Here is a 15,720-nt window from a genome sequence, read left to right on the forward strand (position 1 = left end):
CTTACATGACTTATATAGTTCAAATCGTCAATAACATGAAATAAGATTGTCTGGAATAAGTGGCATTTGAATGATTTCTTCATTGCCTTATTACATACCACTGTTTATTTTCTAGAAGTTTCTCTTACATTCATGACTTATAGATTATCCATAAAGCAAAATGACATTCAGATGAAAGTTTTAAACCCCAGACAATGCTCATATAATTTTGTTTCTCACTAATGCCCTCTTGGGATAAGAGTTCTAGATTTCTCTTTGACTGGAGTGGAATGGCTGTGTGGTTGAACTTGAGAGAGACAGTACTTTGAGGAGTGCTCCATTTGTGAGTCTTCTCTCTTTGTGCTGCAGGCATCCCTGCTGCTGTATCAGCCTCAGACTTGCAGTTCGCCCTGCAGAGCCTGGAAGAAACAGGACAAGTCTCAGTAACCAGAGAGGGAACCTGTGCTGGGTACTCATGGGCCATTCAGTGGAAAAGCCCCCGTGGAAAGCAGCCGCTTCTGCAGGTCCCTTCTTTAGAACAGCTTTTAGTTCCTTAGCAGTGCTTTTTGCTACATTGTTTCCTTCACAGTGTATTTTGCTACTTTGTTTCAGCATCAGTGCTCTTTGCCACTCTGTTTCTTTAGCGATACTTTTTGCTACATTGTTTCCTTAACAGTGCTACTTGCTACTTTGTTCCCCTATCAGCGCTCTTTGCCACTTTGTTTCTTTAGCGATACATTTTGCTACATTGTTTTCTTATCTGAGCTCTTTGCTACTTCATTTCCTTGGCAGTACTTTTTGCTACATTGTTTCCTTATCTGAGCTCTTCACTACTTCGTTTCCTTGGCAGTACTTTTTGCTACATTGTTTGCTTATCTGAGCTCTTTGCTACTTTGTTTCCTTATCTGCCCTCTTTGCTAATTTGCACTTTTTCTTAGATTCCTTAAAGGAACTCGAGACTGGGTTTTTCAAAAACAAACCATAAACCAATTTTATTTTATTTTGTTTTGATTTTGTTTTTTGCTTTGTACATAGGGTCTCACTATGTGTCCTTGACTGGCCTAGTACTTCCTATATAGACCCGGCTAGCAGTGGAGAGATAGAAATCCACCTGCCTTTTCCTCCCAAGTGCTGGGATTAAAACTGTGTGCCACCGGACCTGGCTCATAAATAAACTTTTAAAATTATTTGGAGAAAAGGAAACTGCTGTGCATTAGAACGACTAGGAAGGCGTTCTTTTTTATGGAGAATAGCTGTTGATACTTTAAATTTTTTTGTGAGAAGCCCCTTGATGGTATACAGGCATGGACAATCTCACAAATAAATTCAGCTGTAATTTAGAGAGGACATAAGAATAATTGGCTTCATCACCTGTAATTCTTCCACTGGCTCTGTATGGAAAGACAGAAAACTTGCTTTTTGTAAAGACGACCTCTTCAAGTCAAATCTACAGCTGTCATCTATTTGACAGTTACATTTGGCATACAGGAGTGGAAGAGAAGGGAATGGCAGTATGTGTGAAGGAAATTAGTGCAGAAGAACTGGGCACATACAAAGTCTAAAAGTAAATGACTATTATGCAGCCATACATAGGACCCACATATATTCTCCAGGAACGAAGCTACAACACAACGTGGAGAAAGTACAGAGTCCTAATCAGGAAGTATTTGAATGGGAGAGAGAAAGTAGAAGACAAAATCACACAAAAGCATGTAGCCATGGAATTCACATGGCTGTGTAGATTATAACAGCTACAAGACACAGGGTTTATTTTACAGGCCCAAGCTTGGAACTAGAATTCTAAAATTCTCTAGTTGAGAATGTCCTCCTCTTGCTAGCTCTGCTCATATCTGGTATCCATCTCTTTTCCCATGAGTCTCCTTGGCTTATTCATCATTGCTGTCCTTCATCACTAGCTCATACAGAATCCATCATGGAGACACCTCTGTCCTTGCTGGTGTCTGGATATATCAGAAGGTGGCCATACTGGAATAAGGATTTTGAAATGACCAGATTATACATGTGGATGTAATTTGGCTTTGTTTTTATGACTATAAGACAATATAATTTAAGAATGAGAGATCAGGAGAGCCAGAGATGAAAAATGCTAAAGGGAAAAATAGCTCAACTTTTTAACTATTTAAAATAATTTACCAAAGTAGCTATGATGACAGAGAGCAGAGAACATTTTAAGATATAAAAATTAAATAAATTTGCTTTATTTAGACTCATTTATATTTTAATTATGAAATATATTATAATGCAATAGTCTAATCATTTTCTTTGATTGATTATTGTTTCTCTAGAAAAGATTTTTTTAACCAAAATAACTAAATTTTTAAATTTTTCCATCCATAAGTGTTTACCTCCTTTACCCATGCTTAAATTGGTTATATTCTTCATTACTATTCTAGTAACCTCATTCTATGTAAAATAATTGTTTACTTCCTTTACCCATGCTTAAATTGGTTATATTCTTCATTACTATTCTAGTAAATTCATTTTATGTAAAAATAGATTAATGATTCCAACATTACTGGAGAAGAAGCTAATGTGTCAGTCACCACAATAAAGGAAGGTGGATTATTTAGACACCGTATACCTGGAGACATGCTCCGCACACCTAATCAGCAACCACAGGTACTTTTCCAACTTTTCTCATATTATTTATAATTTTAAATGCATAACTAATTTGTGCCAGTGTACCAAAGACCTTTCAAAACAAAAGTATTAATAGCTCTAGTCCCATGGGAATATTGCTGTTGACAGTTGACCAACTCATTATTTTTCTCCAACTTCTGGGGGAGATTATCTTCCTAATAATAAAAGATTCTTTTAACTCTACCACTGACAGAATTAGCAACTATATCTTTTTATTTAACATTTATGTACTTATGTCAGATAATTATTAATGTTGCCACTTCAGTGATGAGAATATTAAACTATAGAGTATAGGTGAGTTTCCTTAAAGCAATCTCTACGTTTCTTCATAAAACTAATTAAACAGTACTTTCGTGATTTAAGTTATGAAACTTTCCATCCTACATTTGCTATAATTTGAAGGACAACAAGGATGCTGGGTTTTTTTCCTTTTTTAAAAAATTTATTTACTTATTTTGAATACAGAGTTCTGCCTGCATTTATGCCTGCAGGACAGAAGAGGGCACCAGATTTCATTACAGATGGTTGTGAGGCACCATGTGGTTGCTGGGAATTGAACTCAGGACCTCTGGAAGAACAATCAGTGCTCTTAATCTCTGAGCCATCTCTCCAGCCTATGATGCTAACTGTTTATTTCACATATTTATTATACTCCTATTTACAACTCCATCAGAAGCCCAATGGTGCATTGGCTGTGCAAATGAATAGATGAGTAAATGAATAATAATGATGATGATGAATAATGAGTGGATGGATACACAAATGAATGAGATGTCAAAGTAGAGTGCATAAACACATTTTTGCAGACAATGTTCTATTTGTTCTGAGCATAAGTCCTGTGCATAAAGACTGTGCTTTCAGGGATTATTACTATACTTTGTTACTGAATTCAATGTACATTGTACTGAGTTCTACTTCTGGGTCTGTGTTTCTTGACTTGAAGGTTGAAGTTTATGTCAATGGAATTCCAGCTAAATGTTTAGGTGACTGTGGGTTTACATGGGATCCCATGACTACGCCTATCGTTTTGACAGTAACACCTTCTGAAGGTAACATCTTGCTTTTAAATTTGGGATATAGGTATAGGGTAACTAGAAAAATGAGTTCTCTGACAATGATTTTTAAATGTATGTCACTGTCACTAAGGCAAGCAAACAGTTCATCATAGTCAAAACTGTGTATTATTGAAACTATGGAAAGAACATTCACTACTTACTTGAAAAAAAATACCACCTATGAAGCCAATGTATGTCATTAATCTTTCTATTCTTCATTTTCAAAGTTAGAATCGGTCTCCATAATTTCCCTGTGACTTTGAAACATTGATTTCTACTAGACCAGTGTGTGTATTAACATCCATCATGAGAACATGTCCAGCAGAGATAGCAAGTAGGCAAGCAAGATAGCTGTGGTTTTCTGAAAGAAGAAAACAGAACAATTAATGCCAAGAACTCATCTCAACCGTAGGGGATGAATTCTTATTGGGGGGGGGGTGTAATTTATGTGAGCTCCTAAAAATTTAAATAAGCATCATTGTTAAGGACTGTAAGGAATGAGTTTTTAACCACAGTGATAAATTCAGAAGTCATAACCTCACCTTGGGTCTTTGTAGCTGATAGTAACCCTTATCTGGTTAGTGCCCTTTGTTTTTACCAGTGGTTTTTTTCATGTTTGTATACAGTTCTTAAAAATTACTTTGGGATCAAAATAATTAATAACTTGAACTGCCTTTTTAAAATTGATCAACTTAAAAATAATGGAAAATATAATATAATGAGTACAATAGAACCGAACCGTGTCCTTCCTTCACAGTTAGTGGCTGCTTTCATCTTGTTATACACATTCCGATCACCAGTTTACAGAATACAATAGAAGCTAAAGCTCTCTTTATGCATCCTAGTCCCCAGGGCTCCCAGAGGCAACCACAGTGACACATTTTGTGTTTTCTTTCTGTGCTGTTTTACTGCCTTCTGTATGTGACATATAGATGTAGTAATTTTGATGTGTGTGTGTGTGCATCTGTGCATGGGGTGGGGGTGAGAGGTCAACCATAGGTGTCATTTTGCGGCGTCTGTCTACTTTGTTTTTATTTATAATTAGAATGTTCTGATAGCACATAATATTCAGTTTCATTATGACATTCCCATACATGTATCTAATGTATTTTGATCATATTCACCTTCCATTACCGTCTCTTCTCTCCTCTCCTCTCCTTTCTAGTTCCTTCTCTCCACTTCCCCGTCTTTGGCCTTCAAGGTCCATCTCCTCTCCCCGTGCCCTTTGCAAGTGAAAAGTGTCACTTGTAAGTCATTCCTTCCTTCACGGTTTCGTGATGGCTTACTGCCCTATCAATTTGCTTGCCATTGGAGTATTTTTTTTCTTTTCTCGTTTAATTCCATAAGTCAATGAAGTAATTTTCTGATATATATTAACACAGAGATCCAAAATATGAATCCACACAGAGTAATTACATGGAAAACATCATCACCAAATAAATGTGTCTTTTCCCCTTGTTTAATTTCAGGTTTATGGTTTATATCTTTTAAAAGATAGGCATATTCTTGTAAATGTCTGATTTTATAATAACAAATTCTATTTTTTATATAAAATGTAGTGACTTAAACTTATCACTTTCAGGGTCCTATGCAGAAAGCACAATACTAACCGTAGCAGGCTCTGGATTTTCTCCGACTTCAGCTGTAACCGTCTCTGTTGGGTCTACCAGTTGCTCTCTTCTGTCTGTGGATGGTAGGTTCTTTTCAATGTCACAAAGTTCTGCTGTTTTCTCCAAGAGAAACTGGAAGAAAGAACTATCACAAATATAATTGTTCTCTCATATATGTTATGGAGTCACGAAATTAGCAGCCTGGTCTGGAGAATATATATATATTCTCTGATTATGACCACACACTAATTGTTTGGGTGTTATACGGTGTCTTCATCCCATTAAGGGTGACCCACCATACATCTATCCATACATACCTTACAAACTGGTTGCTCAAGATTTTTCACACTTGGATGTATCTCCGAGACACAAAAATATTCAAGGTATGATTCTCTTGTCCTACGCTCCCTATCCATGCTTGTTGTTGTTGCTGTTTGTTTGTTTGGGTTTTGTATGTATGAGGGATGGAACCCAGGACCTCAGGTATATTAGGTAAGTGCTCAGCCACTGAACTACATCAACAATCCTGTGACTTAGCTGTGACAATGCCATAGCAGTCATGAGGCAGGAGGACATGACGATATTCTTTGACTTCTAGTTCAGCACGACCTCTCTCCAGTTGTGCAGACTTTAAATGCCAGTTATATTTTTAACTTCTTGACATTGGTGGAAACACTGTTACTTAATTTCACCCCAAGCTATTCACATTCTAGATATTTTCCTGATTTAAATCACATGAACAAGACCACTTACCAAATCATTTCTGTTGATTTGTATTGAAAAGTGTCTTTGAGGTCAAATAGCCAATATTTTAACAGTTTAGCTAAACTGCAGTAAATAAAGTAAAAAAAAATATTTTCACTTAATTTATCACTTTATTATAGAACCTGCTATTTTACTCAATTTTGGACATAAGTAATATGTTGAGCCAAAAATGTAGTAAAATTTTTTTAGTATAAATTCTAATTAAAAGTTAGAATGATAAAAATCTTGATGTGCACCTTTTTTGGGCAATGGTTTGAGATTGGTTTTCATAGTTGATTTACAGTTTCCTAGAAGTAACTAACTTTTAGCAGCTGATAGTTTACAACGATTCTATCTCCCCACTAAGATTTCCCTGTCCCTATCAGAATATGAATAGTTTACCTTGGTTATATTTCTTGGAGTCTAAAAACATAGGTCACAGTTAATATTTGCAGATTAATTTTACTGAGTTTTTTTTAATCTTAAAAACTCCACCCTCCACATTTATTTTATCATTTTCTTCTTTTTTATCACAAGAAAATGAAATCCAGTGCCAGATTCTGAATGGAAGTGCTGGACACGTCCCCGTGGCTGTGTCCATTGCTGATGTTGGACTAGCACAGAATCTAGATGATGAGGGATCCCACTTCGTTTATCGGAGTCAGATCTCCCATGTCTGGCCTGATTCTGGAAGCCTGGCAGGTAATAGCTAACAGTTCTCAACAGAAGTGACCACATACATCCCCATCACTGGGTTTCCAGGGCTTTGTTTCTAGTGCCAGGAAAACAGCATGGACCGCAAGGCTCACAGGACAAAGGAGAATGTCTTTTCAAATGGCACAGAGATTAAGTGGCTGACTAATATTTTTATTCCTTGTGAAGCACAAGTCGGTGGTGTCTTATGCTTACATCATAGGTTATTGAATTAATATCATCAATTATTACATGTTTCTATAACAACCTCATTAATTATGTCAAGATAAGATTTATTAGTTATTATTCTGCTTACCAGCTGCTCCACATGTAGCCAGAGTCTCAACGGAGCTCCTTGACCTGGAATAAAGTTCTAGGACAAACAGGACAAAAGAAGGAAGGCACAGACAATAACACAGTTTCTTGTGCTGTTTCACTTACTTTGTATACTTTTAACATGATTAATATTGGAAATTGTATTTTCACATCGATGTGTATGTATGTGTATGTGTGCTTTAATTACTTTATTTTTACTTGAGTGTATTCTTTCTTTTCTACTTTTACTTTATTGTGTTTTTACTCTTAGTTTTCCCCTTGCTTGGAGATATTAAAATTTCAGTCTTAATTGACCCTCATCCCCCACACATGAGCTAAAGCAAAAAGAAACATGGTAACTTCATCCAAGATGGAGTGGTTGCTGCTTATATATCCCAAAGCCAATAAGGGAAATCCACGCAATTGAGAGCTTAGCTGGGCTTGGGATGGTGATTATGTGCATGGTTGATTCTCCACCACGCAACTGAGAACTTAGCCGGGCTTGTGGTGGTGTTTATGTGCATGGTTGATTCTCCACCACGCAATTGAGAGCTTAGCTGGGCTTGGGATGGTGATTATGTGCATGGTTGATTCTCCACCCACTTGTCATCCATCTGGTGTGACCAGATGATTTGGCAATGATAAGTTAGATGGTGAGAAAGTTTCTGTGGTGGTTGATCTGACTTTTGGTTTTATTTTCATTGCTTTTCTTATAAAGGTGGTACTCTACTGACTGTATCTGGATTTGGTTTTAGTGAAAATTCAACTGTTTTAGTTGGAAATGAAACCTGCAATGTGATTGAAGGAGATTTGAACAGGATAACCTGCAGAACATCAAAAGTAAGGCCTCTGACTTCTTTAATCCCTCCTCTCCAACAGACCTAACCTTATGAGCTGGTAAACAAGTAGGCAGGTGGTTAGACAAGGGTCATATTTTTACAAATTCCAGAGTTTTCATTATTATCTGTAAAAACCGTTTCTCTGAAATCTTTGAACTAAAATCTAAAACAAAAATATTATCTCCATATGTGAGACATTTAAAAATCATGATGAAGATGTCTATACAAAACTATAATCAAAAACAGTGCATCTCACTTGAAATAATAGAAATAGATACAAAGTAAAGATACCATTCAGTGGAAATGGGAGATCAGAATTAACATCAGCTGGGTGGTGGTTGTGCACGCCTTTAATTCCAGCACTCAGGAGACAAGAAGCAGGAGGATCTCAATGAGTTTGAGGACAGCCTGGTCTACAAAGTGAGTTCCAGGACTACACAGAGAAACCCTGTTTAAAAATACACCTCCAACCTCAAAAATTATCCTTAAATTTCAGTCCGGTCTATGGTCCACTAATTATGAGCAAACAGGTGATAAATGTAAATGCAGTCACTAACACGAAATCTCAAAACACAGCAAAGTAAGTAGAGACATAGGGTAAGGTGTCTAGGGAAGAAATTTCTCACGTGTGTGTTGGACTGAATGATAAAATAAGGATTGAGAGGCTATCACAATGTAAAAAACATTTTATTTAATCCATCCAGTTAAACACAACATGTGCATTAATCCAATGCCCAACAATAAAGTGTGCCTAGCTGAGAATTGCACAGATGCCGTAGAGGAAGTATAAAGTGCCTTTTAGTGTTTAAGCTTGGAGTAGGTAAGTAGATCAGCTAAATACACAACCTAGTTTGTGAATAAAGTAGAACTGTTTGAGTCCATTGCAAGAGAACAAAGGTTAAAAATGATATCTCACTCTTTATCGGTCAGAGAACCTTTTGCCCAGAGCATCTCAGTTGCACTGTGTAGCCCTTAAAGTTCAATAATATAAATAATATAGATGCAGTTCAATGATCTCTGTCTTGAGAATTTAAATGCAGAACCTATGTTTAATACAACTTTAAATACCTGAGAACTACCTCTGTTTTATGACTGAAAACAACTTCAGAATGTTGTTTACAGTGATTCTTTCTTCAGTCACTGTGTGTGTGTGTGTGTGTGAGAGAGAGAGAGAGAGAGAGAGAGAGAGAGAGAGAGAGAGATCACAGCCTTGGGTGTAGTTCCTCAAGAATTGTCTGTCATGTTTGTTTTAGATAGGCTGTCTCACTGGCTAGATGTTGCTAACAAGGCTAGGAAGGAAGGTCAAGTTATCACATCTGCGACACATTTACTGATGATCTCCTAGCTAAATGACTGTATTTCAATTCAATACCTCATTGCTTAAAATTTTCCTTTTTTTCATTTATTTCAGAGAATTGAGGGTACTGTTGATATTTCTGTTATTACCAATGGGATTCAAGCCACAGCAAAGGATAGTTTTAGCTACAACTGCTTACAAACACCAGTTATCACTGATTTCAGCCCAAAAGAACGGGCAATTTTGGGTAAGAAATTCTTCAGTGAGATCACTCAGTCATATTTCTGGGTCTGGGTTAACTCATTCAGCCTGATGATTTCAAGTTCCATCAATTTACTTGAGAATGTCATAATGTCCTTTTCCTTCATAGCTGGATAAGATTCTGTCATGCATACGTACATTTGCTTTGTCAAGGAAGGTCTAGGACAGTGAAGACTTCATAAATAGTAATAGATTTTTGTGTAATCTCCATCCATTCTTCATTTTATCTTTATTATAGCACCTATCACATGGCTGTAATTTTGAGTCCACAAGTGACTTTTCCCACTTTTTCTTGAGCACAGATAGAAAAAAAGTCAATCATTTGATGGATATATGGAAACCACTTCCAGAAAGCATGGGTTCTCAGAAAGTCTTTCAAAGCATGGTTTCTCACTCAAGTTGTGCTCCTTATATTGAAATGTGCTCTTTACTTTCCTTTGCTTTTAAATATAAATAACTGAACTTATAATTTTGCTCTCAACATGAAAAATGGTGAGAAAGATATTATATCTTTGAAAAATTATTTAAATACGTTTTCCCTTGTGAAACATGTATTTTATATGTACATAGAAGCATGAACTCATTCTTTGGAATTTTGCCTCTGAACGTGTCAACAGTTTCTAAATCCTATGAAAGATGAATATGTTGGTTTGGTTAAAGTACAAGTTTTGCACTGGATTAAAAAGTTAACTTTTATATAAGAAGTAGTCTTTTTCTTTTAAAACAATAGGAAACATCAATTTAACAATTAAGGGCTATAACTTTGGAAATGAACTCGCACAAAATATGGTGTATGTTGGAGGGAAAGCCTGCCAGGTTCTTCATTCAAACTTCACAGACATTACTTGCCTTTTGCCCAAGTTACCGCCAGGAAAACATGACATCCATGTCAAAGTCAGAAACTGGGGTTTGGCATCAACAAGGTATGGGACTGATTATAATTGCTAGAGCTGTGGAATGCATGGGGCTAATAAAATTGAGATAGAAAATAGTCCTAACTTTCAAATATCTTGATTGCTTTCTTTACCTTTTTATGTCTCGGAGGAAAATAAATTCTTTAAAATTCTCACGAAATATGTAATAATGCTTTGTTTTGTTTTTGAACAAACCATTTAGAACGGATTATAAAAATTTTCTGTGTAGTTGGATTTCTGTAACTGTTGTGTGGCTTATGTTCATCCTGGAAATGTTTTTCAAGCAATTTTGGCAGTGGGGGAGAACATTTGTGGACTTGCAATAGTTTCCTGTGCTCTTGGTCTCACAATATTGTTGGGAGGGTTTTCATCAAAAAATTAAATGACTACTGCAACAATTCTAGATGTGAAAAAGTTTACTAATAGTAAATCTTAGGTGTTACAAAAGTGTGTAATGGACAATAGAATAGGGCAGGATTCTCTGAGAAGAAGATTTTAAAAAGCCAGTACCTGGCCATCTAAAGAAAGGGGTGGAGATAATCCGTCACTGATTCTGTTCTGAATTTTCTTCCCTGATACTGTTAACAGGAACATTTTATTTCTTCTCTGAAACAATTGCTAGTTTAGAATACTCTGAAGAAGAGCAAGCTGAATTAGTAGCTTTAAAAGAAGGCAAAGAAAGCAAGTGTCAGAATAGAAGGACATACGATTGTCACAAAATCTTACAGGGACTGAGGACCAGTAAACAGAATCTGGGGCCACATCCTTGTTGAGCTCACAGGGAAGAGCTTGAACAGCTGCTGACTTTTGCTGTTCTTGGATGATAGTATATCCATATGGAGAAACAGTAATTCGGCATGCTAAAGGAGTTAAATAAAGCAACACAAAGCCTCATTGGGATCTACAGAGATTTTGCTCTCATGGTGGGACTTAGGACATAGGATGTATCAGGTCAAAAGAACATTGCACATTTTGATGGTGCCCTAGAAGGCATAATATCTATAGTAAAGCAAAGTTTAAAAAAATGTTTTCCCTGAGATTATGAGAAAGTTTTGACAAATTTTCAAAAAGAGAAGTTAAACTAAATTGCACAAAAATTAATTACTCCTATTATGTATGAAGTTTTGTTGTTATCTTTGTTTTACATGTATATCTGCTTTTATAAGTCATTATAGTAAAAATGCAAAATACTTTAAAGAATTTCATGTGCCATCGTTTCTTACAATCATATTTCCTATATTATTATAAGACTTTACATCTCACATACTTTTGCTGTCAGATTTTTAAAAACTCTAGCTTTCAAAATTAACATACTCATTTAACAAAAGTACAAATGATTGCCAGATTACCTGGTCTGAGAAATTAATGTGTAATTACACATGTATTCGATTATTTCTTATTCTCAAAACATTGGGGACCTATGGTGAGGAAGCTCATTGGAAATCTATTCTCTTGTTCTTTTCAGGAACAAGTTAAATGCTTCCATACGGTACATTTTGGAAGTCATCCACATGTCTCCACACAGAGGCTCTTTGTACGGTGGCACTGAGCTCACTATAATGGGTTTGGGGTTCAGCCCGATACCAACTGAGAATTCCATCCTCTTAGGTAAAACCTTTTCCCTGCAGGGGGCGCTGTTAAGGTTTTCCTTGGCTAAAAGGATCTGCTGGAGGCACTGGGTTGTTAAGCAAATGCTTTCAATGTTGTTTTCAATATCGTAAGAAAGGTTACATAAATACTGTTAGTTGCTATTCTATATTTTAATGTGTGTGCATGGAGGAGAGGGCTCCATGTTTATGGGTGCTCATAGAGGTCAGAGTAAGACACTGGACACCCTGGCGTTGGAGTCATAGGTAGCTGTGGGTCACTCAGCACGGGTGGTAGGAACTGAACGTGGAGCATTTGCAAAAGCATCAAGAGCTTCTAAGTACTGAGACCTCTCTCCAGTCCATTTTTTTATTAATGTAGAAAAAAAAGTCAAGTGTACATAGTTAAAGGGATGATCAAAAGGTGAACAGCTTTTGAATGTTTCAGTTTTAATTAGTTCTCATTGTATATTTAATGTGTGTAAAATCTTTCTGTGAAAATACAGCTATAATCAGCCTCAGGAGCACAGAATATCAAAGATCCTCCCGTATAACACAGAGCTTTGTTAAACATTGGCTCTTTACGACTGATAGTTCTTCTCTATAGTTTACAAAGTCATCTGAAAATGTTTCTCCTACCTTTATATTTTTAGGTTCTTTCCCATGCGACATTACATCATCATCAGAAAATGTCATCAAATGTACTCTTCATTCGACAGGAACTGTATTCAATATTACCAACAATGGCTCACATTTAGGTACCAATCAACTTTTTTTTTTTAAATTATTCTTCTTTCATACAATACATCCAGATCGCAGTTTCCCCTCCTTCTTCTCCACTCAGGTCCCCACATCTCTTCTCCCCCTGGTCTAATCCCTGCTGTCAACCCACCTCCACCCCGGGTCTCCCCAAGAAAAAAGCAGGCTCCCGGGGACATCAGCTGAAGACCGAAAACAAGATACAAAAATAGCACAAATCCTCACATCAAAGGCTGGGATGAGGTAACGCAGTAGGGGGAAGAGGCGAAAGAATCGGAAACACCTCCCCTCCCTCTGTCAGGAGCGGCCCCCAAACACCAAGCAAACAACCTTAACAGTAGCAGAGGACCTAGCGCAGACGCGCAGACCCGCAGACCCGTGTGTGCTCTCTGATTGCCGCTTCAGTCTCTGTGAGCACCCCTGATCCCTGTTTAGTTGACTCCCTTGGGCCATGTTTTCCCAGGGTCTTTGACCCCTCTGGACCCACAATTCCTCCTCCCCCTCTCCCACTGGGTTTCCTGAGCTCTGAAGGTGGGGTGCAGCTGGAGACTACCAACCTGGGTTCTCTCTGCCTAAAGTTTAGCTGTGGGTTTCTGCTGCCTCTCTAATGACTAGGGTAGACTTCAATCTATGAGTATAGCAGAACATCAAGACTCCTTTTGTTGATGGAGGGGGCAGTTGTGTTTGCTTCTACCCCAGGTCTCTGGGCTGTCCTTCCTCCCCATCCTGGTAATCTAGACAGTGTCAGTCGTGGGTTCCTGGTGTGGGCCTCAAATTAGACCAGTCCTTGTCTAACCACTCCCACACGTTCAGCGCCCTCATTACCCTAGCACATCTTGCAGGCAGGAAAGAGTAGGTCGAAGGTTTTGTGGCTGGGTTGGTGTCCATTTGCATCACTGGAAGCCTTGGAAGCCTTGCCTGGTTCCGGAAGAACCGGACAGTTCAAGTTCCATACTCTCCATTGCTAGGAGTCCTAGCAAGGGTCACCCTTGCAAATTCCAGAGCGTTTCCACCGCACTAGGTTCCTTCAGCCTCCAAATGCCCCCGAGTTCCAGTCGTCTGTCCCTGTACTCTCTCCCTCCATCCCCCACATGATCCCTCCTACACCCATCCCCACCCATCCCTCGTCTGCCCACAGAATCTTTTCTATTTCCCTTCTCAGGAAGATCCACGTGTCACCGTTAGAGATCACTTATCACCTAACCTCTCTGGGTCTGTGAATTGTAGCATGAATAACAGCTTTAATCCGATAAGCATCTAATATCCACTTACAAGTGAGAGCATATCATATGTGTCTTTGTGGGTCTTGGTTACCTCACTCGGGACGAATTATTTCTAGTTCCATCCATTTGCCTGCAAATTTCATAATGTTATTTCTTTTTCACTGCTGAGTAATACTCCATGATGGAAAAGTATCACATTTCCTTTATCTGCTCTGCAGTTGAAGGACATTTATGTTGTTTCTAGTTTCTGGCTGTTATGAATAACACCATTATGAACATAACTGAGCAAGTTTCTTTGTGATAGGATGAAGCACCCTTTGAGTATGTGCACAAAACTTGTACAGCTGCTTTTTCTTGAGGTTGATAAATTCCCAATTTTCTGAGGAGCCGCCATATTGATTTCAATATGTACAAGTTTGCACTCCCAGCATCAATGGAGGAGTGTTCCTTTTGCTCCACATCCTGGCCAGCATGAGTTTGTTATTGATCTTAGCCATTCTGACCCTTGCAATCCAAAGTAGTTTTTATTTGCATTTCCCTAATGGCTAAGATATCAAGGAACACTAATATTTTAGAAAAAAAGAAAAGACTTCATGCTGAAATTAAGTTTATTTTTATTTTGCATTTCAAGCTGTTCAAATAATTGATGCTATTTCTTGTCTACTTCTGCAACGTTCTCCTTATGCAGTTAAAAAGTCAAGTACATAGTATATATGTAGTCACATGTGTGACGAGCTTGAATTAAGAAGGCCAGGCTACATACTACATATGTTGTCATATATGAGATGCTCTTGCATTAAGAAGGCCAGGGACTTTGTGGCAGTCTAGGACCTCCAGAGTTGCTTCAGCTTATTACTGCAGTACTGAGTTTCAGAAAGAAAATTCGAGTTGAAATTATGAGCATGTCCAGTTGTTGCCAAATTTTTTTATGTAACAAGAGTTGTTCGACTCATTTCAAACACTCCACAAATATTTCCAAACAGCTTATTTACTAAACATCCAACTTTTTTTAGTGTCTCCTGCTTATCACTTCTGGAGATATTATTTGCAATTTACTTCTCCCTTTCCATCTTGTTATCCTGCTTTCTAGTAATCCTGGTTTTATTTTGGTCAATTGTTTAAATTATATACCAAGAAAAGTATAAAGTACTAATTTTTTTTTTTTTCGAGACAGGGTTTCTCCGTAGTTTTTGGTTCCTGTCCTGGAACTAGCTCTTGTAGACCAGGCTGGCCTCGAACTCACAGAGATCCGCCTGCCTCTGCCTCCCGAGTGCTGGGATTAAATGCGTGCGCCACCACCGCCCGGCTTACATTACTAATTTTTGAACATTGTTTGTAAAAATGACTGTTTTCATGGTTGATTTTTCAGACATTTGCTTCTTTGTCTTTTAAAATCTGCCTCCATTCTTCTTTCCAGAGCATGGACTAGGTTATGCCTGGTCACCACCTGTCTTAAATGTGACTGTGGGCGATACTGTGGTGTGGCACTGGCGAGCACACCCCTTTCTTAGGAGTATAGGGTACAGGGTTTTCTCAGTGTCCAGCCCTGGAAGTGTGACTTATGATAGCAAAGGATTTACAAATGGAAGGCAAAAGTCTGCATCAGGTACTTTTCTGCTTTGTTGAAGTTTTTATCATGCTCCTTTGTTCTTAGATTCAGTAAATATGTTTATATAAATTACCAATACAAATAAAACCATGAAGTAGTTGACTTAGCACTTTTATGCCTATTTAAAAAACATTATAAATAAATCTAAACAGTTCATTTAAACATGCCATAATGG

The 15,720-nt window shown here is 37.6% G+C and overlaps 1 protein-coding gene across 1 annotated transcript in view; it reads left to right on the forward strand.

Annotated features, from left to right (window-relative positions):
- The window catches only part of Pkhd1l1 (PKHD1 like 1), a 125,948-nt gene that overhangs the window by 41,754 nt on the left and 68,474 nt on the right, over positions 1–15,720 (forward strand). Inside the window, exons 25-35 of the mRNA XM_057792175.1 lie at positions 349–503; positions 2,497–2,619; positions 3,584–3,689; positions 5,278–5,388; positions 6,587–6,751; positions 7,776–7,897; positions 9,308–9,440; positions 10,185–10,377; positions 11,834–11,976; positions 12,608–12,712; positions 15,354–15,542. Coding sequence (XP_057648158.1) covers positions 349–503; positions 2,497–2,619; positions 3,584–3,689; positions 5,278–5,388; positions 6,587–6,751; positions 7,776–7,897; positions 9,308–9,440; positions 10,185–10,377; positions 11,834–11,976; positions 12,608–12,712; positions 15,354–15,542 — 1,545 coding nt within the window. The remainder of the gene's footprint in view (positions 1–348; positions 504–2,496; positions 2,620–3,583; positions 3,690–5,277; positions 5,389–6,586; positions 6,752–7,775; positions 7,898–9,307; positions 9,441–10,184; positions 10,378–11,833; positions 11,977–12,607; positions 12,713–15,353; positions 15,543–15,720) is intronic.

The sequence above is a fragment of the Chionomys nivalis genome, chromosome 17 (assembly GCF_950005125.1).
Source record: "Chionomys nivalis chromosome 17, mChiNiv1.1, whole genome shotgun sequence".
In the NCBI taxonomy this organism is placed as follows: domain Eukaryota; kingdom Metazoa; phylum Chordata; class Mammalia; order Rodentia; family Cricetidae; genus Chionomys; species Chionomys nivalis.